Here is a 22,500-nt window from a genome sequence, read left to right on the forward strand (position 1 = left end):
TTTCATCAATACACATCAGTCTATTTAACTCCCTTACAGGCAGTGTCTGATCATAAATCCCCCTCTAGATACCTTCATAACTCCCTGATCAGCAGCATCTCATTCTACACAGCGTCTGATCTTTATCATAGTATTCCAGGTTTGATCCAGTAATCCCAGATTCCTCTAAACCAGTGCTTCTCAGTTATTCTCTCTTACGCCCCCTGCAGGAAGAAGTGAACATTTCACCCCCAGCTCTCCCCCGTGACTGGAAATAGTATCATTTATCTATAACAAATTATACACATCTTCACAACCCTGCATCCCTATTAACATCAAAGAAAACAAAACAAGAAAAAAAGAAAGAACTGTAGATCAACTTACAACAAAGAGTCACTTTATTAACATTGTTTTTTATTCTCTGAAAAACTCCAGTGGTTTATCAGTGTGATTGTGGTGAACGTCTTCATTTATTCCGCTTCATGCAGTTCTCAGTTTCAGTCTTTCCTCGTCTCCCACCGTAGTCACAGTGAAGCTAAACGCTACATGCTCTTCATCAGATGTCCTCATCTGAGCTTTCAGGAGACCTCCTTTTCTCTCATAGTCTCTCCGTCTCCCTCTGCCTTTCTTTTCATCCCTGTTTAATATTTCTGATGGTGTCTGTTAAGAGTTTATCTGCACTTTACACCTCCTGCTCTGTGCTTGTGTGCTTGTACGCTGCAAAAACCACCACCAGGAGGGGGCGCCCTACTATTTGAGAAGGACTGATCTAAAGGCACAGATTTTACCCAGATGATGTCTGATCAGTGAAGATATTTTTTTTATCACATTTATTATGAATTTCTGTTTTTCTTTCCTTTACTTTTGGTTGTTATTGTGAGGGCCTGTAGACATTAAGTACTCATGAGCAGTGTGTGTGTGTGTGTGTGTGTGTGTGTGTGTGTTTATAGTACCCAGCCTCAAACAGTGTGTATTTTGTGTGTGTGTGTGTCCCGTGTGTCAGGCGGATAACCGTAAGCGGTGGAAGGAGGAGGCGTGTGATGCGGTGGATGATGTAAGCGTGGCGGAGTGGGCGTGGCAGAAACACAAGCTGCTGAACGAGTCGATCATCGTGACGCTGTTCCAGGGTCAGTTCAAGTCCACACTGCAGTGTCTGACCTGCCACCATCGCTCTCGCACCTTCGAGACCTTCATGTACCTCTCACTGCCACTCGCATCGTCCTACAAGTGCTCTCTGCAGGTATACACACACACACACACACACACACACACACACACCTCAGTGAGGAGCAGTGTGGATGTGCTCAGTGGATGAGTGCACTACGTGTAGTCAGGTGGTATTTGGGACTACAGAACAGTACAACACGTTCTCAACATTGTCCACTAGTACTGAAGAGTCCAAACTATGAAGAACACGTGTGGAGTTCTGTAGTGAACATAAACGTGTTCCAGGAGCAGAACCTGTTTGAGATGTTGATTGAGTTGAGCTTTGAAGCAGCTCCACACACTCATGACCTTCTCATCACATTCACCAGTTTGCTGCTTGTTGGCTGCTTTTCCTTCACTCTGCAGTCCAACTCATCCCGAAGCATCTCACCTGGGTTTAGATGTGGGGTCTGCAGAGGTCATCTGGTGTGTTTGGGGTCTTTGTCCTGATGGAAAACAGATGATGGTCCTAAGTGTAATTCAGATGGTCTGCTGCATGTTGCTGTAGGATGCTGTGGTCACCATGCTGGTTATGTCTCCTCAATTCTGACTCAATCACCGACAGTGTCACCAGCAAAGCATCTCCACACCATCACACCTCTTCCTTCATGCTTCACAGTGGGAACCACACATTCAGGACCCGTCCCTCACCTTCTGCACATCTTAGAACTTAGATCTCACAGCTGGACTCTTCAGACCAGAGGACGGGTTTCCACTGGTCTAATGTTTATTCCTTGTGTCTTCTGCTTGTTGTTCTTCTGAAGTTCTGACCCACACAGTCTCCTCTGAACAGTGGATGATGAAATTTGTCTGCTGCATGAACTCTGAGAAACATTTATGTAAATTCCTGATAATTCTAATAATCGTATCTTCTGCAGCAGAGGTAGCTCTTGGTCTCCTGGGATGTTCCTCATGAGAGCTGTTTCATCATGGTGTTTGATGGTTTTAGAGTCTCTGGAGATGTTTGTGATTGATGGAGCTTCATTTTTTAAAGTAATGATGGATTTTTCTCCTTTCGCTCTGAAGCACATTGAGGAGAGAAATGTCACAAATGAACTCCTGCTCAGACGCACCTGTGACCTGCGACCCGTTCCAGGTGACACCTCGTGGTTCTGATGAGAGAACGCTGGGGTTTGCTGAACAGCATCAACCTTACTTTGGACCATCAACTAAAATATAAACCAGATTCTGGGTTCTTTACCATGTTTTTGTTTACTACAGAATTCCAGACCTTTTCTTTTATAGTTTGGATTCTTCAGTATTGATGTGGACCACTAAAGAAGAACTACTGCCTGGTTCTGTACATCCTGATATTATGCCCAACACACACACACACACACACACACACATAAAACGCGGATCCATATGAGTGTGTGTGTGTGTGTGTGTGTGTGTGCAGGACTGTTTGAAGCTCTTCTCTAAGGAGGAGAAGTTGACGGATAATAATAAGGTGTACTGCCCTCACTGTAAAGCTCAGAGAGAATTCACCAAGAAGCTGGAGATCTGGAAGCTTCCACCCATCCTGCTCGTCCACTTAAAGCGGTGAGTGTGTGTGTGTGTGTGTGAGGGTTCTCTACCTTCATCTTCACATCAGTGAGTTAGAGGCACTCTGCTGATGGATCCTACTGATGTATCCTGGTGTGTGTGTGTGTGTGTGTGTGTGTGTGTGTGTGTGTGTGTGTGTGTGTGTGTGAAGGTTCTGGTATGAGGGCCGGTGGAAGCAGAAGCTACAGACGTCTGTGGATTTCCCGCTGGAGAATTTGGACCTGTCTCAGTACGTGATTGGGCCGAAGAGCAGCGTGAAGAGATACAACCTGTACGCCATGTCTGTGAGTTTCAGCACCACGTCCCTGTCCCTCTATTCGCACCACCTTACATAAACATCTCCATACAGAGAACAGCTTGTTTGGGCGGAGCCTGAGGCGTTACTATAGAAACCAAACCGTATCAGAGCGTTAATATAAACATTAATAAATGAACGTCACAGTGTTTTAGAGCTGCAGGTTTAATTCTCTCACGTGGTTTGGTGTTTATTTAGTTTGAGTCACTGAGCTCCAACCTTCCAGCAATGATGGAGTAAAATAATAATAAACATCAGAGACTGTACTGTAATTTAAAATCATTAACCCCCTCCCCCTGTAGAACCATTACGGGGGTCTGGATGGAGGTCACTACACGGCGTATTGCAGAAACGCCGCTCGCCAGAACTGGTATAAATTCGACGATCACGAGGTTTCGGAAATCTCCAGCTCCTCCGTCAAGTCGTCTGCTGCCTACATCTTCTTCTACTCCTCTCTGTGAGGCCACGCCCACCGGGACCACCACGCCCACGAGCCTTCAGAGCTGATGTGGGCAGAGCTTAACGACCCAAAGGGAGGAGCTGACAGAGGGGTGCAAATGTGAAAGTTTCTCTCTGTCTTTCTCTCTCGCTTTCCCTCTGTAGTCAAATCTCTTATTTCTGTACTCTAAAGGGGGCGGAGCTTTCTCCCTGTCTGCCATTGTTCTGCCTTTGGACACTAATGCTGTTTGGGACACAGCCGATCGCGGTTCGATCTTCCGAGGTCTTTTCAAGAACGAACTCACGAGTTCCTGTACATATCGCTAACGGAGACGCCGCTTGTCTCTCCTTCCTTTCGTTTTCTTCTTTGTTGTTGTACATCTGAGCGTGAGCGAGTCGCACCGATCCTGCAGCGTTCCAGAGCGCTCCTGCCGCACAGAAACACCCTGTAGAGTGAGTCAGTAATACACACACACACACTCTGTCTGTTTATATGTACTGCACTACATGTCCACTATAGTGCTTCACTTTCATCTTTTATTCAAATCGACTCTGTAATGATTGACATCTGGAAGCTCCGCCCACTTTCTCCCTCTCTATGCACTGCATTACTTATTTTATTACTTATTTTCATCACATCATTTTTAATTACTGGGCAACTAATTATATACAAATTAAAATATAAAAATTATATCCTTCATTTGTCTTTCTGGGTCATGTTTATAACCTAATGCAGTGATCTCACACACACACACACACACACGGAGTTATTTATATTGTATACTGTCAGTGTAGTTTAGCAAATTATGAACTCCAAGTGTCTGGAGTTTGCACACCCCCAGGTCCTAAAGTCCACCTTTAATGTTTCTAGTGTCCTCCTTTTCCTCTCCCCTCATTCCTCTTGTCCTCCTTTTCCTCTCCCCTCGTTCCTCTTGTCCTCCTTTTCCTCTCCCCTTGTTCCTCTTGTCCTCCTGCTCCTCCCCCCTCATTTGTGTTCCTCTCTCTGAATGATGGTTGTAGATCTCCAGGTCTCTGTTATTTCAGTTCTGTGCTCTGGTCCCTCGTTTTCCTGAAACATCTGTGTGAGTAATAAAGCGTTCCGTGATGTTTGTGGGCTGAGGGACGATGAGTTTCACTCTGTAACACTAAACATCAGTTTGCTCGGACCGCAGGACCCCGTCTTTCATTTCACCCCCACACATGATGGGCGGAGCTAACAGAGCCCCGCCCCCACAATCAGCCTTTATAACAATGATTTTTACACCTGGTAACATAAAACATGGGTTTCGCTCGAGTGTGAGCTGAACGCAAAAACCTTAAGTACTGAGCGCCCTTTACTCCTACACACACACACACACACACACAAAACTGGAGGGTGGGTCAGTGTTCAATGGATCACTTATGGACCGTAAACTCACGTGTAGTAAACCAGCTGTGACAAACTAATCAAACACAGACTCAGTGCCTGGCCTCAGTTTCTCACACACACACACACACACACACACACACACACACACACACAGCATTTCTTTATCATTTTTTTATTTGTTTAAATGATATGTGGTACAAAAACCCCTCAGTATAATCTCCCCTCGTTCCCCCGGAATAAATCTCTCACTCTGAGCTGCTGCACTACACCACAGCCAAATCTCACATCGTCCACATACAACAAAATAATAATAATAATAATAATTCAAATCATAAAAAAATAAGAATAAGATAATATAGTACCTCTGTAACATTACAAATTTGTTTTTGAGTAAAACAGCGGACAAAAAGGAAAAAGCTGCATTGCAATTTGCCCAGTTTACATGATCTCCGAGTGTGTGTGTGTGTGTGTGTGTGTGTGTGTGATACTCTAATTGTATAAAAGTAAATAAAAGGTGTGTGTTAAGTCTCATAGTGTTGATCTTCAGTTCATAACCACGTAAAATTGGATACAAGGCAAGGCGACGGTCCGTAACCACGGAAACCGCGGGACACTTTTATTTCATTATCGAGCGTAAAAACATCAAAATAAAATCATCTCGTAAAAAACTCTGTTCACCAGAAAATCTTTACAGCGACGTCGCGGCATTTCGGCTCCACGGAGACGCAGTAGCATAGGTGTGACCCCCCACGACCCCCGTCACACACACACACACACACTTTCTTTGTGTCTCTTTGGAGGGTTTCCATGGATGTAGGATTCCAGGTGCTGCTTCTTTAGTGTGTGTGTGTGTGTGTGTGTGTGTGTGTGTGTATCACAGCATTAAGCGCATGGACGGGCGTTGCTCTTTAGCTCCGCCCACTGTCTGTGTAGACGTGATGGGGCTTTCCGTTTGATCGTCCTGCTGCAGAGTCACTTTCTCTGGCGTGTAGTCGTTCCTCTTTAGGTCTGAAACACACACACACACACACACACACACACACACGTCAAAAATTTATCCAGCCCAGTGAAGTGGGCGTGTCTTCTGATTAATGTGTCAATCTCATTGAGTGGGCGTGGCCTATGCGTGGTGTTTTTAATCCCAGGCGTGTGGTTTGGGCTCAGTTTTATTGAAGGAGGCGTGGCTTTATTTAATGTGGCCAGAGCGGACACACACACACACACACACACACACACACACACACACACACACACACACTCACCGGGCAGTTTGAGTTTCCGGCAGCAGGAGTTACAGTGGTGTTTGGTACGAAAGTTTCGGATTGCGTCATCGCCCAGATTCGCCGGGCCAAACACCATATCATAAGAGCTGTAACACACACACACACACACACACACACACTTAAATATGTTGTTGAAGTGTAATGTGTGTGCTGTTTCTGATCAGTAGTGAACATCTCACCCTTTCTCTCCACTCTTAATGACTGAAGGATCGGTCAGAATCTCACCAACTCCTGCAAAACACACACACACACACACACATCATTCTAACGCCTCATCATCATTCCTAAGCCCCATCCTGATCTTACAAGCTATTAGTAACATTTGCCAGTATTGTGTGTGTGTGTGTGTGTGTGTGTGTGTGTGTCTGACCCTGTAGGTCCAACACCAGCAGCTCTCCCCATGTGTGTGTGTGTGTGTCTGACCCGGTAGGTCCGGCACTAGCAGCTCTCCCCATGTGTGTGTGTGTCTGACCCTGTAGGTCCAACACCAGCAGCTCTCCCCATGTGTGTGTGTGTGTCTGACCCGTAGGTCCGCACTAGCAGCTCTCCCCATGTGTGTGTGTGTGTCTGACCCTGTAGGTCCGGCACCAGCAGCTCTTCCTGTGTGTGTGTGTGTGTGTGTGTGTGTGTGTGTGTGTGTGTGTGTGTGTGTGTCTGACCCGTAGGTCCGGCACTAGCAGCTCTCCCCATGTGTGTGTGTGTGTGTGTGTGTGTGTGTGTGTGTGTGTGTGTGTGTGTGTGTGTGTGTGTGTGTGTGTGTGTCTGACCTGTAGGTCCGCACCAGCAGCTCTCCCGTGTGTGTGTGTGTGTGTGTGTGTGTGTGTGTGTGTGTCTGACCTGTAGGTCCGCACCAGCAGCTCTTCCTGTGTGTGTGTGTGTGTGTGTGTGTGTGTGTGTGTGTGTGTGTGTGTGTGTGTGTGTCTGACCCTGTAGGTCCAGCACCAGCAGCTCTTCCTGTGTGTGTGTGTGTGTGTGTGTGTGTGTGTGTGTGTGTGTGTGTGTCTGACCCTGTAGGTCCGGCACCAGCAGCTCTCCCCATGTGTGTGTGTGTGTGTGTGTGTGTGTGTGTGTGTGTGTGTCTGACCTGTAGGTCCAACACCAGCAGCTCTCCCCATGTGTGTGTGTGTGTCTGACCTGTAGGTCCGCACTAGCAGCTCTCCCCATGTGTGTGTGTGTGTCTGACCCTGTAGGTCCAACACCAGCAGCTCTTCCTGTGTGTGTGTGTGTGTGTGTGTGTGTGTGTGTGTGTGTGTGTGTGTGTGTGTGTGTCTGACCCTGTAGGTCCGGCACCAGCAGCTCTCCCGTGTGTGTGTGTGTGTGTGTGTGTGTGTGTGTGTGTGTGTGTGTGTGTGTGTGTGTCTGACCCGTAGGTCCGGCACCAGCAGCTCTCCTGTGTGTGTGTGTGTGTGTGTGTGTGTGTGTGTGTGTGTGTGTGTCTGACCCTGTAGGTCCGGCACCAGCAGCTCTTCCTGTGTGTGTGTGTGTGTGTGTGTGTGTGTGTGTGTGTGTGTGTGTGTGTCTGACCCTGTAGGTCCGGCACCAGCAGCTCTTCCTGTGTGTGTGTGTGTGTGTGTGTGTGTGTGTGTGTGTGTGTGTGTGTGTGTGTCTGACCTGTAGGTCCGGCACCAGCAGCTCTTCCTGTGTGTGTGTGTGTGTGTGTGTGTGTGTGTGTGTGTGTGTGTGTGTGTCTGACCTGTAGGTCCGCACCAGCAGCTCTCCCATGTGTGTGTGTGTGTGTGTGTGTGTGTGTGTGTGTGTGTGTCTGACCCTGTGGGTCCAGCACCAGCAGCTCTCCTGTGTGTGTGTGTGTGTGTGTGTGTGTGTGTGTGTGTGTGTGTGTGTCTGACCCTGTAGGTCCGGCACCAGCAGCTCTCTGTGTGTGTGTGTGTGTGTGTCTGACCCTGTAGGTCCAGCACCAGCAGCTCTCCTGTGTGTGTGTGTGTGTGTGTGTGTGTGTGTGTGTGTGTGTGTGTGTGTGTGTGTGTCTCTGACCCTGTAGGTCCAGCACCAGCAGCTCTCCCCATGTGTGTGTGTGTGTGTGTGTGTGTGTGTGTCTCTGACCCTGTAGGTCCAGCACCAGCAGCTCTCCCCATGTGTGTGTGTGTGTGTGTGTGTGTGTGTGTCTGACCCTGTAGGTCCAGCACCAGCAGCTCTCCCCGTGTGTACTCGTAGGTCCAGTGGCTGAAGGCCAGCATGGTCTCCTCCAGCAGGTTGGTGGGAACGATCTCATCTCCATTATTGTTGTTGAACTTTCGGAACTCTCCAGTGATGCATTCCTCTATTGCAAACCACTGACCAGCTGAGTGACAGTACAGGAGGAACACCTCCAGGAACCTGCACAGACACACACATTTTCACAGACTGACCACTGATCAATGTGAGTGGCACCCACATGAGCAATGGTATAACAGTGCAGTAGTGTGTGTGTGTGTGTGTGTGTGTGTGTGTGTGTGTGTGTGTGTGTGTGTTACCTGGGAGAGTAGGGGATGGTTTTGGGTCGGACTTGATTGAAGGCGAAGGTGAGTTTTTGAGCTGCTCGCTGCTGTTGGATCTCCTGTTTGGATGGAGACACACGGAGAATGTGTATGGTGAGGCAACTGTACACATTAAGCCCTACATTCAGCTCTACATTCAGCTCTACCGTAAACCCTACATTCAGCTCTACATTCAGCTCTACCATAAACCCTACATTCAGCTCTACCATAAACCCTACATTCAGCTCTACATTCAGCTCTACCATAAACCCTACATTCAGCTCTACATTCAGCTCTACCATAAACCCTACATTCAGCTCTACCATAAACCCTACATTCAGCTCTACATTCAGCTCTACCATAAACCCTACATTCAGCTTTACCATAAACCCTACATTCAGCTCTACATTCAGCTCTACCATAAACCCCACATTCAGCTCTACATTCAGCTCTACCATAAACCCTACATTCAGCTCTACATTCAGCTCTACCATAAACCCTACATTCAGCTCTACATTCAGCTCTACCATAAACCCTACATTCAGCTCTACAGTAAACCCTACATTCAGCTCTACAGTAAACTCTACATTCAGCTCTACAGTAAACCCTACGTTCAGCTCTACAGTAAACTCTACATTCAGCTCTACAGTAAACCCTACGTTCAGCTCTACAGTAAACTCTACAGTGTAGGTACCCTGAGGCAGAGGTGCAGGACGGTATCCTCCTTGTAGACGCTCTTCCAGGTGTCGATGACGTCAGGGAGGAAGGACTTGACGATGTACAGGTGTCCAGGTTTGAGGATGTCGTACTCAGACCAGGTGCACAGCACCTTCAGCGCCCGCCTCAGGCCGCCGCCCATTTCCTCCTTACTCAGGAACTCAATCTTAGCACAGAGGCCACGCTGCGCCCACGACGACATGCTGTTATTAATGTTAGTGGGAGAACTTTCCTCCAGACAGTACACTGTTACTGGCTCTCCTACAACACACACACACACACACACACACACACACACACACACACAACGTCTGAAATCACTCAATCACTAATAGTCATGAACAACCAAACAGAACTAATCAGAAACAGGTGAAGTCCAGTCTGATGGCCACACCCCCGGGGTGAGATGGTGAGGTGAGGTGGTGAGGAGGGGCAGTTACTCCGTCTTACCTCTAGGGGGCACAGGGGTGAACGGGATGCTCTGGGACAACCTCATGAGGTTATTACGCTCCACCGCTATCACACACACACACACACACACACACACACACACACACACACACACACACACACGTAGCATAAGATGACAGTAAAAGGAGTTTAGGATTACAATGTGATTTACACCTAAATTTACTCACCTGAATACTGATAACCTTCCATCGGCTTAAAGGGAGAACCAATCGCTACAGAGAGAGAGAGATAATGATATAGATTCAGAGTGTGTATGTGTATACATCTGTGTGTGTGTGTGTGTGTGTGTGTGTGTGTGTGAGATGGTGAGAGAGAAATATTAGGTATAGTGTAGTGTGTGTGTGTGGCAGAGGAGGGAAGTAACGGAGTACAAATACTTTGTTTCTGTACTTCAGTAGATTTTTCTGGTATCAGTTTTTTACTCCACTATTTATTTTTCAGACTTTTTACTTTTACTCATTACATTTTTACACAAATATCTGTACTTTTTACTTCTTACATTTTCAAACCCGGCTCGTTACTTTAGTTTTAATCCACTGATTTGGTGAAATATTATTTTTATTTTCACTGTGCGCCGATTTCAGCTGAACAACTGATTTCCTGTTACTGCGCGTCTTTTTCACTCCGCTGGTGTATAAAGTCCTGACTCACTCACCACAGATGTAGACTAGTTTATGGAGATAAGAATCAGCAGGCAGAAGCAGTAAGAAGTTTGGGGTTAATGTGGATGAGACAGAGGGAGTCAGTGATGAGAACATGACTGAGAACAGACACATTCCTGATCATCATCATCATCATCATCATCTTAATTAGTTTTGTATTAATATATATGTATGTATGTATGTATGTATGTATGTATGTATATATGTATATATATGTATATTTGGCTGTCAAAATTAAAATAATTGTAAACTGCACTAAATTTTATTAACGCTATCAATTCAGCGCATTTCTGTTTCACCATTTTTATAGAAAATGTAAATACATAAATAAATAACTAAATAAAAAAGAGGCACAATTAAAACCTCCAGCAAAACATACACTTATTCACGACGTCCTTTCTTTTCTTAGATATAAAAGAAATAAATAAACTCCAGATAAAAATATTTTAATCAGTAAAATTTTGTTTTATTTCTGCACCAGTTTACCCTCTAGGGGGCGTTTTGTGGGTTTTTCCCTCATAATGGCGACACAAACTTAAATTACTGTCTTTATTGATCGTACAGATAAAAACAATTCATCATTTAAATCTGTAAAATGTCTATAATTTTATATATATAAGCTTCCTGACTTGACTTGAAGAGGTGCAGTTTCTCCGGTGTCACCTCATTAACTGTCCGTGTGGAAACATAGCAAAGGCTCTTAATGATGTCCACACGTCTCTGCACTGATATAGCCTTTATATTTAATCACTGTACATATGCTTACATACATATCACATGCTGTAAATATGATACATGTTTAACTGCACTACTGCTACTTTTTGCACTTCTGGTAGATGCCAAACTGCATTTCATTGCTGTGTACCTGTACTATGCAATAACAATAAAGATCTATCTATCTATCTATCTATCTATCTATCTATCTATCTATCTATCTATCTATCTATCTATCTATCTATCTATCTATCTATCTAATATGATGTGAGGTCAGTTAACAGCTAAAACAGGTAGAAGTAATAACTACTTTTTACTGAAGTACATGTCTGAGCCAAAACTTCTTTACTTTCACTTGAGTAAAAAAGTATAATCAGTACTTCAACTTTTACCCGAGTATTTTAAAACATGAGGATCTGTACTTCTACTTAAGTAAAGGATGTGTGTACTTTTGCCACCTCTGGTGTGTGTGTGTGTGTGTGTGTGTGTGTGTGTGTGTGTGTGTGTGTGTGTGTGTGTATATATACACGTGTACAGAGTGCAGTAGAGCTAGTCAGCCAGCAGAGGGAGACTTACAGTCCTTACGTGTACTGAGAGGGCTGTGGCGGGCTGAGAACAGGCTTACTGTGGCTGTAACACACACACACACACACACACACACACACACACACACACACACACACACACACACACACACACAGAGTGTGGTCAGACAGGATATGATGTAGCGATGTGATACCTATCCCCAAATGTGAATTATTAAAGACAATGTGTGCCATACAAGAATGTGTGTGTGTGTGTGTGTGTGCGTGCGTGCGTGCGTGCGTGCGTGTGTGTGTAAAAGAGAGAAAATCTTTTGTGTCTCACCAGTGATGGTGTCCTCTACTGGACTTCTGTAAAACACAACCGAAGAAACATTACTCACTGTAGCTGTGCGGATGTGTGTGTGTGTGTGTGTGTGTGTGTGTGTGTGTGTGTGTGTGTGTGTGTGTGTACTCACACACTGCTGCTGGCCTGCACTGATTTTCCTTGAGCTCTTTCCTGCACAGAAAACACAAGAAGGAGGCTCAAACACACACTCACTCATCACTGCCGGAACTTTAATATTAATTATATACAGCTGTATTTAAATAAATTTGAATATCATTAAGGAATTGATTTATTTTAGTAATTTAATACAGAAAGTGAAACGTGTATATGATATAGATTCATCACACACACTGATATTTTAAGTGTTTATTTCTTATAATTTTGATGATTTTCACAGATAATAAAAAAACAAAATTCAATATCTCAGAAAATGAGAAGATCTAACTCTAATCATCTCATTAACTCCAAACACCTGCTCAGGTTTCCTGAGTCTTTAAATGGTGTCTCAGTCTGGTTCAGGCTCCACAATCATGGTGGAAAACTGCTGACTCGACAGTTCAGAAGACGATCATTGACCCCCTGCACATGGAGGGTGAGACACAGATCATCGCTGAAGAAGCTGCTGTTCACAGACTGCTGGATCCAAGAACATTGATGGAAAGTTGAATGGAATGAAAAATGTGGTAGAAAAAGATGAAACGAAGCAGATTAAAGAATTTGTGGAGATTCACAAAGAGTGGACTGCAGCTGGAGTCAGTGCTTCAGGAGCCTCCACACACAGACATCTCCATGAGCTACAACTTAATCATTCCTCGTGTTGAGCAGCTCCTGAACCAGAGACGACGTCAGAGGTGTCTTACCTGGACAAAGCACAAAAAGCACTGGACTGTTGCTCAGTGGGACAAAATCGTCTTTTCAGATGAAAGGAAAGAAAATTGTGCATTTCATGTGGAAATCAGGATCCCAGAGTCTGGAAGAAGAAGAGGAGAGGCACAGAATCCAAGCCGCTTCAGGTCCAGTGTAAAGTTCGCAGTCAGTGGTGGTTTGAGGAGTCATGTGATCTGCTGGTGTTGGTCCACTGTGTTTTATCAAGTCCAAGGACGTTCTAGAGAACTCCATGCTTTCCTCTGCTGAAGAGCTTAATGGACATGGTTTTATTTTCCAGCAGGATTTAGCACCTGCCCACACTGCCAAAACCTCCAGAAGTTGTTTAAATGAACATGGTGTTGGTGTGCTTGACTGCCAGCAAACTCACCAGACCTGAACCCCATGGAGAATCTCTGGAGTATTGTCAAGAGGAACATGAGAAACAAGAGACTGAAAAAATGCAGATGAGCTGAAGGCCACTGTCAAAGAAACCTGGGCTTCCACACCACCTCAGCTAGCCACAGTCTGATCACCTCCATGCCACAGTCTGATCTCCTCCATGCCACAGACTGATCTCCTCCATGCCACAGTCTGATCTCCTCCATGCCACAGACTGATCTCCTCCATGCCACAGTCTGATCTCCTCCATGCCACAGACTGATCACCTCCATGCCACAGACTGATCTCCTCCATGCCACAGTCTGATCTCCTCCATGCCACAGTCTGATCTCCTCCATGCCACAGACTGATCTCCTCCATGCCACAGTCTGATCTCCCCCATGCCACAGACTGATCTCCTCCATGCCACAGTCTGATCTCCCCCATGCCACAGTCTGATCACCTCCATGCCACAGACTGATCTCCCCCATGCCACAGACTGATCTCCTCCATGCCACAGTCTGATCACCTCCATGCCACAGACTGATCTCCTCCATGCCACAGACTGATCTCCTCCATGCCACAGACTGATCTCCTCCATGCCACAGTCTGATCTCCTCCATGCCACAGACTGATCTCCTCCATGCCACAGACTGATCTCCTCCATGCCACAGTCTGATCTCCTCCATGCCACAGTCTGATCTCCTCCATGCCACGCCCAATTGAGGCAGTAATTAAAGCAAAAGGAGCCCCGACCACGTATTGAGTACAGATACAGTAAATAACAGACTTTCCAGAAGACCAACAACTCACTCAAAACGATTTTGATTGGTTTTATGAAGTTTTTTTTTATTTTGTGAATTGGGGTGTTTTTTTGTTAAATATGAAACAAAATCATCAAAATGAAAAGAAATAAACACTTGAAATGTGTGTGTGTAATGAATCTATATCATATACAGCGTCACTATTTCTATTAAATTACTAAAATAAATACACTTTTTAATGATATTCAAATTTATTGAGATGCTCCTGTATTTGTATTGTGTGTGTGTGTGTGTGTGTGTGTGTGTGTGTGTACCAGTAGCAGAGCTGCTCGCGAGTCCTCATGGAGCTGAACATCCTCCGCTGACACTCGACTCTTGTCCCACTTACTCAGACCTGACACACACACACACACACACACACACACACACACACACACACACACACACACACACACACACAATGTTGTGATCATGATCATTAGAAGCTAATTAATGACAGTATATGTGATGAACAATGTTGCAAATGAGGACCAGCTGAACGTCCCCACAAGGTCAAAACTGTGTGTCTTGGGGACAATCTGCTGTCTACTGTGTTACAAATAAACATGTAAACAGCTAAACAACTACCAGAATATAAACAAAAATAACTGCTGAATTTAAGAAACAATATAATTTTTCCTTTATTTTATAACCATCAAATCACAAAATTAAAAAGTAAATCAATGATTTGTATAAAGTATAAATATAACATGGTTTTAATTGTAATAGAATAACACTATAGTAATTCATCACACACGTGATTGTTTTATGGGTGCTATAAAGTTCAGTGTGTGTGTGTGTGTGTGTGTGTGTGTGTGTGTGTGTGTGTGTGTGTGTGTGTGTACTTGGTTGCAGGAAAGCTGGATGTTTGTTGAGCTCTGTGAAACCAGCATAGGAGTTCACTGTCCTCATGTGGCCTTCTCCCTGTAACACACACACACACACACAGAGGATGAAGGTCATGGGCACATGACTCTGATGCACTCAGTCCTGTACTGTGTGTGTGTGTGTGTGTGTGTGTGTGTGTGTGTGTGTGTGTGTGTGTGTGTGTGTGTGTCTGACCTTGCTGCTGTGACTAAGCTGCCTGCAGCCCACAGAGCTCTGCTTTGGGGATGACCTTTGACCTTCAGAATCATCCTTATGACCTTATAGAGGAACAGGAATGTGTGAGAACAGTGCAAGTCGCACGTATGACCTCTTACACACACTTACATATATACACACACACACACACACCCCTACTGCTGTCTGATGATTGTGCGCTCTGGAAACAGTTAATCTAACACTCGACATGTCAGACCAGTGTGGACTTTACACTGCTTCACACCACACCAGCTGTCAATCAACACACATCTAGAGTATTATTACTGTGTGTGTGTGTGTGTGTACACAACCATGTAACTTTACACCACTTCAGGATCCAAGCACTTGTATTTATTGTAACTGGATTGTAAGAAATGTGTAATAAGCACTAATGCACACACACACACACACACACACACACACACACACACACGTTATTAATGATAAACCTGATAAATATTGCAGTATTCTGATTTAAACTCTGTTCCTTTGAACCATCATAAACCCTGCAAAGCCACTTTCTGTCACTAGAGGGCGCACAAACACCGCTAAAATTTACAACCAAATCAAACCGAACACATCAATCAGCTTCCAGCAGGTCAGTGATGTTTCCACAGAGCTGGAGTCTGGGAGAGCTGATCACGATCATGTATATAAAATAAAATAAGTAGGTAATAAAAAATGTAATAAACAAAATAACAATAAATTCCACCTTCGTTTCAATAAACAGCATCAATATTTAAAATATATATATTTTGTACCATTTCCAGAGCAGTGACATCATCAGGCAGGAAAACACATTACACAGTGCTGCTTTACATGACCATCACCTCACTTTCCATATATAACCACCACCTCACACACACACACACACACACACACACACACACACACAGAGGATGAAGGTCATGGGCACATGACTCTGATGCACTCAGTCCTGTACTGTGTGTGTGTGTGTGTGTGTGTGTGTGTGTGTCTGACCTGCTGCTGTGACTAAGCTGCCTGCAGCCCACAGAGCTCTGCTTTGGGATGACCTTTGACCTTCAGAATCATCCTTATGACCTTATAGAGGAACAGGAATGTGTGAGAACAGTGCAAGTCGCACGTATGACCTCTTACACACACTTACATATACACACACACACACACACACCCCTACTGCTGTCTGATGATTGTGTGCTCTGGAAACAGTTAATCTAACACTCGACATGTCAGACCAGTGTGGACTTTACACTGCTTCACACCACACCAGCTGTCAATCAACACACATCTAGAGTATTATTACTGTGTGTGTGTGTGTGTGTGTGTACACAACCATGTAACTTTTTACACCACTTCAGGATCCAAGCACTTGTATTTATTGTAACTGGATTGTAAGAAATGTGTAATAAGCACTAATGCGCACACACACACACACACACACACACACACGTTATTAATGATAAACCTGATAAATATTGCAGTATTCTGATTTAAACTCTGTTCCTTTGAACCATCATAAACCCTGCAAAGCCACTTTCTGTCACTAGAGGGCGCACAAACACCGCTAAAATTTACAACCAAATCAAACCGAACACATCAATCAGCTTCCAGCAGGTCAGTGATGTTTCCACAGAGCTGGAGTCTGGGAGAGCTGATCACGATCATGTATATAAAATAAAATAAGTAGGTAATAAAATATGTAATAAACAAAATAACAATAAATTCCACCTTCGTTTCAATAAACAGCAACAATATTTAAAATATATATATTTTGTACCATTTCCAGAGCAGTGACATCATCAGGCAGGAAAACACATTACACAGTGCTGCTTTACATGACCATCACCTCACTTTCCATATATAACCACCACCTCACACACACACACACACACCCCTACCTTTCTTCTGCCGACAGCAAGCATTACACACACTTGTACACACTCCTTTCATCTGCCCCACATTTAGCACCACACACACACACACACACGATCATGTTCTCCTATACAGTTCAGGACTCCCACCTGCCCACACCATCACACCCAAACAAAACAGGAGGTCTAGGCCACTGGTTTTCAAATTCCCGATTCAGAGGAGCGGTACTGTATTCACACAGACGAGTCCACACACACACACACACACACACACACCTGTAAGAGCATAGTCTGTCCCATCAGTCATCATACATCCACATTAAACCATCTGATAGATCAGTGTTCTTCCTGGAAGTCTGTGTGTGTGTATATGAGAGAATGCAGGTGGAGGTGTTACAGGACGATAAACGTATCTAACGCTCAGCTCTATAACTCTGGAGTTGCGTTTGCTTTTCTTCTCCTGATTTATGGAGTTTATTGTAGTTAGGCGTCACTTGGATTCTTCATTTCCTGCTTGAAGTCTTCAGTGTTTAAGTTCTGCTTCTTCCTTAGTTACCTTCCTGTCTAATCTTCATCATCTACTTTCTCTAGAATCCATATACATCTTTAATTTGTCTCCATAATTTTCTCGTTTCCTGAATTCATACTTTTCTCACATTTCCACACCTTCATGAGCCTTTTTTCCTTTTCCCTCCTCCATATTTTGGTGTCCTCATGTTACACTTTCCTTCGTCTCTTATTTCTGATGTTTAATGTTGTTTAGATGTTATAAAGTTCACGCGTTTCCAAGATGGCTGAATTTAAAGTTCCACATTTTTCTTTGTAATATCTTTTTATTCACACTTTCCAGCTATTGTTCAGAATTTCCCAGAAACCCGAGTTTCCGTTTCCTTTCATGGTTCTACTGAGGCTTTCCAGTTTTCCTGTTACTGATTCCCATGCACCAAGTAACAGCTGGTGTTCACTGTGTAGTGTGGAGATGTTCAGGTAAAGTGTGTAAGATGGAGATGTTCAGCTGAAGTGTGTAAGATGGAGATGTTCAGCTGAACCAAAATGGAAGCTTTTGAAGGAGGGACAGGGTCCATGGTGCCAGGCACCAAGTTTTTAGACAGGCTAAGTTCTCCATAAATCAGGAGAAGAAAAGCAAACGCAACTCCAGAGTTATAGAGCTGAGCGTTAGATACGTTTATCGTCCTGTAACACCTCCACCTGCATTCTCTCATATACACACACACAGACTTCCAGGAAGAACACTGATCTATCAGATGGTTTAATGTGGATGTGTAAGATGGAGATGTTCACCTGAAGTGTGTAAGATGGAGATGTTCAGCTGAAGTGTGTAAGATGGAGATGTTCAGGTAAAGTGTGTAAGATGGAGATGTTCAGCTGAAGTGTGTAAGATGGAGATGTTCAGGTAAAGTGTGTAAGATGGAGATGTTCAGCTGAAGTGTGTAAGATGGAGATGTTCAGCTGAAGTGTGTAAGATGGAGATGTTCAGCTGAAGTGTGTAAGATGGAGATCTTCACCTGAAGTGTGTAAGATGGAGATGTTCACCTGAAGTGTGTAAGATGGAGATGTTCAGCTGAAGTGTGTAAGATGGAGATGTTCAGGTAAAGTGTGTAAGATGGAGATGTTCAGGTAAAATGTGTAAGATGGAGATGTTCAGGTAAAGTGTGTAAGATGGAGATGTTCAGGTAAAGTGTGTAAGATGGAGATGTTCAGGTAAAGTGTGTAAGATGGAGATGTTCAGCTGAAGTGTGTAAGATGGAGATGTTCAGGTAAAGTGTGTAAGATGGAGATGTTCAGCTGAAGTGTTTAGGATGGAGATGTTCAGCTGAAGTGTGTATGATGGAGATGTTCAGGTAAAGTGTGTATGATGGAGATGTTCAGCTGAAGTGTGTATGATGGAGATGTTCAGCTGAAGTGTGTAAGATGGAGATGTTCAGCTGAAGTGTTTAGGATGGAGATGTTCAGCTGAAGTGTGTATGATGGAGATGTTCAGGTAAAGTGTGTAAGATGGAGATGTTCAGCTGAAGTGTGTATGATGGAGATGTTCAGGTAAAGTGTGTAAGATGGAGATGTTCAGCTGAAGTGTGTAAGATGGAGATGTTCAGCTGAAGTGTGTAAGATGGAGATGTTCAGCTGAAGTGTGTAAGATGGAGATGTTCAGCTGAAGTGTTTAGGATTGAGATGTTTAGCTGAAGTGTTTAGAATGGAGATGGTCAGCTGAAGGAGGTAGTGTTTGATAACTGATGGAACAGGAACAGCTCTGGGACGACAGGTGGACCCGACTGTAAGTATATCAGTGATGCTCGTATATTTCTGGTCTATTTAAATCATCTAAACCCTGACATAAGGAAGTGCCTGATCTTCTATCTGCTGATGTTCTGAATGGTTTAAGATGATCAGATGTGTCCCTCAGTATGTATTTCCACTCGTTATCATGCTCGGCTTTAGGGACTAGACTGTGGACTAAAGTGTACACGGGTTTGAAAACCGCTCCTAAGGGTGCAGGGTGAGGCAGCGAAGCCAAACCTCCAGCTCTGGTTCTGCCACGGAGTCGACGAGGAGCTCCTTTATAAGGTTGACTGCGCCGTAGAATGGGCCTCCTGGGGGCGGAGACAGGTCTAGGGGCGGGGCCTGGGAGGGACTTTGAGGTCCCTTTGCTCTGTGTGTAGCCTTCATCATCGTTAAAGGCGGGATTCACGTAACACTCACACTCCGACTCACTCTCAAGCACAACTTCCGAGTACAAACAAAAAGCTCTTTGCTTTCCACAATCATCATCATCATCATCATCATCATCATCATCATCAGCATGTCATCATACTCACCCACAAAGGCACCAAACTCCACAGCAGCCTCAGGAGGAGAGTGAGACTGGCCCGTGTGTGTACTGTGAGTGTGTGTGTGTGAGTGTATGCTGCTCGGTTGTGTGGGGGTGCTGACGAAGAAAGTCCCTGTGGCATCAGATGACGTCGGCAGGCTGCTGTCGGTGCGGTCGTCCGGCTGAGCGAGAGCGTGTGCAGCGGCGCCAAAGGTTCCAGCCTCTGGAGAAAACGCCAGCCTCCTCTCAGGAGTCATCCCCAGCTCAGCTCTCAGACGCGCCCCCTCCGAAGCTCCTCTCCCAAACAGAGAGTCAGCCATGTTGGAAGAGGGTGGATAAACAGTTCTCTGAACCAAAATGGAAGCTTTTGAAGGAGGGACAGGGTCCATGGTGCCAGGCACCAAGTTTTTAGACAGGCTAAGTTCTCGCGTGATTTCGTTGTGCACTTTGCTGGCTTCCGAAGCTCTCTGCGCCGTCAGAGCCTTCAGAGTGTCCACGGTCAGAGCAGAAAGGTCCTGCAGGTGACCAATCTGAGAGTCCAGAGAGTGCAAAGACCGCTTTATAAAATTCACCCTGTTCCCAACCTCCCTCAGCTGGATACTCATCGTCTCCACCCTGCAGAAACAAGCAGGAACGCATCAATGAAGCAAATACGCTCAAATCAATACCAGGTTTTATTTAAATAAATCAGACTACACCGTGATGCAGTGTTTAATGGTGTAAAGTTGCTGTGATGCAGTGTTTAGTGGTGTAAAGTTGCTGTGATGCAGTGTTTAATGGTGTAAAGTTGTTGTGATGCAGTGTTTAATGGTGTAAAGTTGTTGTGATGCAGTGTTTAATGGTGTAAAGTTGCTGTGATGCAGTGTTTGATGGTTAAAGTTGTTGTGATGCCGTGTTTGATGGTTAAAGTTGCTGTGATGCAGTGTTTAATGGTGTAAAGTTGGTGTGATGCAGTGTTTAGTGGTGTAAAGTTGCTGTGATGCAGTGTTAATGGTGTAAAGTTGTTGTGATGCAGTGTTTAGTGGTGTAAAGTTGCTGTGATGCAGTGTTTAGTGGTGTAAAGTTGCTGTGATGCAGTGTTTAATGGTGTAAAGTTGCTGTGATGCAGTGTTTAATGGTGTAAAGTTATTGTGATGCAGTGTTTAGTGGTGTAAAGTTGTTGTGGTGCAGTGTTTAGTGGTGTAAAGTTGCTGTGATGCAGTGTTTGATAGTGTAAAGTTGCTGTGATGCCGTGTTTAATGGTGTAAAGTTGCTGTGATGCAGTGTTTAGTGGTGTAAAGTTGTTGTGATGCAGTGTTTAGTGGTGTAAAGTTGTTGTGATGCAGTGTTTAATGGTGTAAAGTTGTTGTGATGCAGTGTTTAGTGGTGTAAAGTTGTTGTGATGCAGTGTTTAATGGTGTAAAGTTGTTGTGATGCAGTGTTTAGTGGTGTAAAGTTGCTGTGATGCAGTGTTTAATGGTGTAAAGTTGTTATAAAATGCTAAGAGTATATGGTGGTAGAGATGCTAACCGGTCGGAGGTTAATCTGATCCTCTCATCACTCCCAGAGTGAAACTTGTCATCTTTCTCATGGAAATACGTCTCCACACACTGCTCCTCAAAATCGTGCAGTTTTTTCTGGTCCTCCTCAGTCAGGAAGAGCTCTGCACATAGAAAGAACATGAGTGTATATATGTAAGAGAGATTATCGACATTCTACACATATGTAAGTGTGGAGTGTGTGATGTACTTGGTCCATAAGCACTGCTGTCCTTTTTCCTGCTTTTGCAGAGGAAGCGGATGAGTGAGGCGATGTGGCAGAAGATAATTAGTGGTGGAGGGAGAACAGGTTTATCATGATACGCCATGATGAAGTGGTAACGCTGATATTTCCACACCAGGTTAGACATGGACATCACCTGCAGGTACACGTTACTGTGGGGATGTGGTCAGACAGACAGACAGACAGACAGACAGACAGACAGACAGACAGACAGACAGACAGACAGACAGGTTTACTGCAGGTCAGTGTTGTTATTGTAATATAATGATGATAAGATGATGATGAAGGATGAAGTCTTTCTACATTTGCATCAGAAACAAATGACAGGTGTTTAGAGGTGTAAGGTTATGATGGAAAGGGGGGGTGTAGAGTATAATCGATGTGTTTGTGTAAAGATGGTACAGGATGGTGTTTTTAAGATGGTGTTGCTGCTGGTGTAAAGTAATGTTTATTGAGATCATAATTATTGGTGTAAAGTGTTGGTGGTGTTGACTGGTTTATTTGTGCAAAGTTTACAGGTGTAATGCTAATATTTACCGGTGTTTCAAAGTGTAGAGCTTTTCATGAAAGTGTGTGTGTGTGTGTGTGTGTGTGTGTGTGTGTGTCTCACTTGAAGAAGGCGATGAGCAGGTTGACCATCAGGATGTACTGTATGAACAGATACACAGCCTGCAGCGCTGGAGTTAACCAGACCCCTGGACCACACAGCTTCCCAATGTAGGGCTCAGTGTTGCTGTTGTTGGCACACACTGTGTGACACAGACACACACTTACACCTTGCTTAATGTGTGTACTGCTATATTAAAATATTAGCATGCTGAAGATCATCACATGGTGATCTCTTCAGAGAAACACGTACCATCGATCTCGTAGGCGTACACCTCCCCGTACATCATCCAGTAGGG

At 44.5% G+C, this 22,500-nt stretch overlaps 2 protein-coding genes across 2 annotated transcripts in view; one reads left to right on the forward strand and one right to left on the reverse strand.

Annotated features, from left to right (window-relative positions):
- Window positions 1-4,163, forward strand: part of usp8 (ubiquitin specific peptidase 8) — a 15,993-nt gene extending 11,830 nt beyond the window's left edge. The window contains 4 exon segments of the mRNA XM_046864343.1: window positions 983-1,219; window positions 2,585-2,727; window positions 2,882-3,014; window positions 3,328-4,163. Coding sequence (XP_046720299.1) covers window positions 983-1,219; window positions 2,585-2,727; window positions 2,882-3,014; window positions 3,328-3,486 — 672 coding nt within the window. The 3' untranslated portion in view covers window positions 3,487-4,163.
- A 1,251-nt stretch (window positions 4,164-5,414) lies between these two features.
- Window positions 5,415-22,500, reverse strand: part of trpm7 (transient receptor potential cation channel, subfamily M, member 7) — a 39,201-nt gene continuing 22,115 nt past the window's right edge. Inside the window, exons 22-40 of the mRNA XM_046864348.1 lie at window positions 22,455-22,500; window positions 22,206-22,344; window positions 21,563-21,747; window positions 21,344-21,476; window positions 19,842-20,449; window positions 15,134-15,216; window positions 14,917-14,995; window positions 14,347-14,426; window positions 12,154-12,194; window positions 12,021-12,046; window positions 11,730-11,783; window positions 9,945-9,989; window positions 9,757-9,822; window positions 9,284-9,567; window positions 8,587-8,669; window positions 8,244-8,449; window positions 6,295-6,346; window positions 6,095-6,201; window positions 5,415-5,840 (exon numbers count right to left, since the gene is read on the reverse strand). The exon at window positions 22,455-22,500 is cut by the window's right edge and continues 129 nt beyond it. Of these exons, the coding sequence (XP_046720304.1) occupies window positions 5,707-5,840; window positions 6,095-6,201; window positions 6,295-6,346; window positions 8,244-8,449; window positions 8,587-8,669; window positions 9,284-9,567; window positions 9,757-9,822; window positions 9,945-9,989; window positions 11,730-11,783; window positions 12,021-12,046; window positions 12,154-12,194; window positions 14,347-14,426; window positions 14,917-14,995; window positions 15,134-15,216; window positions 19,842-20,449; window positions 21,344-21,476; window positions 21,563-21,747; window positions 22,206-22,344; window positions 22,455-22,500 (2,451 nt within the window). The 3' untranslated portion in view covers window positions 5,415-5,706. The remainder of the gene's footprint in view (window positions 5,841-6,094; window positions 6,202-6,294; window positions 6,347-8,243; window positions 8,450-8,586; window positions 8,670-9,283; window positions 9,568-9,756; window positions 9,823-9,944; window positions 9,990-11,729; window positions 11,784-12,020; window positions 12,047-12,153; window positions 12,195-14,346; window positions 14,427-14,916; window positions 14,996-15,133; window positions 15,217-19,841; window positions 20,450-21,343; window positions 21,477-21,562; window positions 21,748-22,205; window positions 22,345-22,454) is intronic.

Source organism: Silurus meridionalis, chromosome 13, assembly GCF_014805685.1.
Source record: "Silurus meridionalis isolate SWU-2019-XX chromosome 13, ASM1480568v1, whole genome shotgun sequence".
NCBI lineage: Eukaryota > Metazoa > Chordata > Actinopteri > Siluriformes > Siluridae > Silurus > Silurus meridionalis.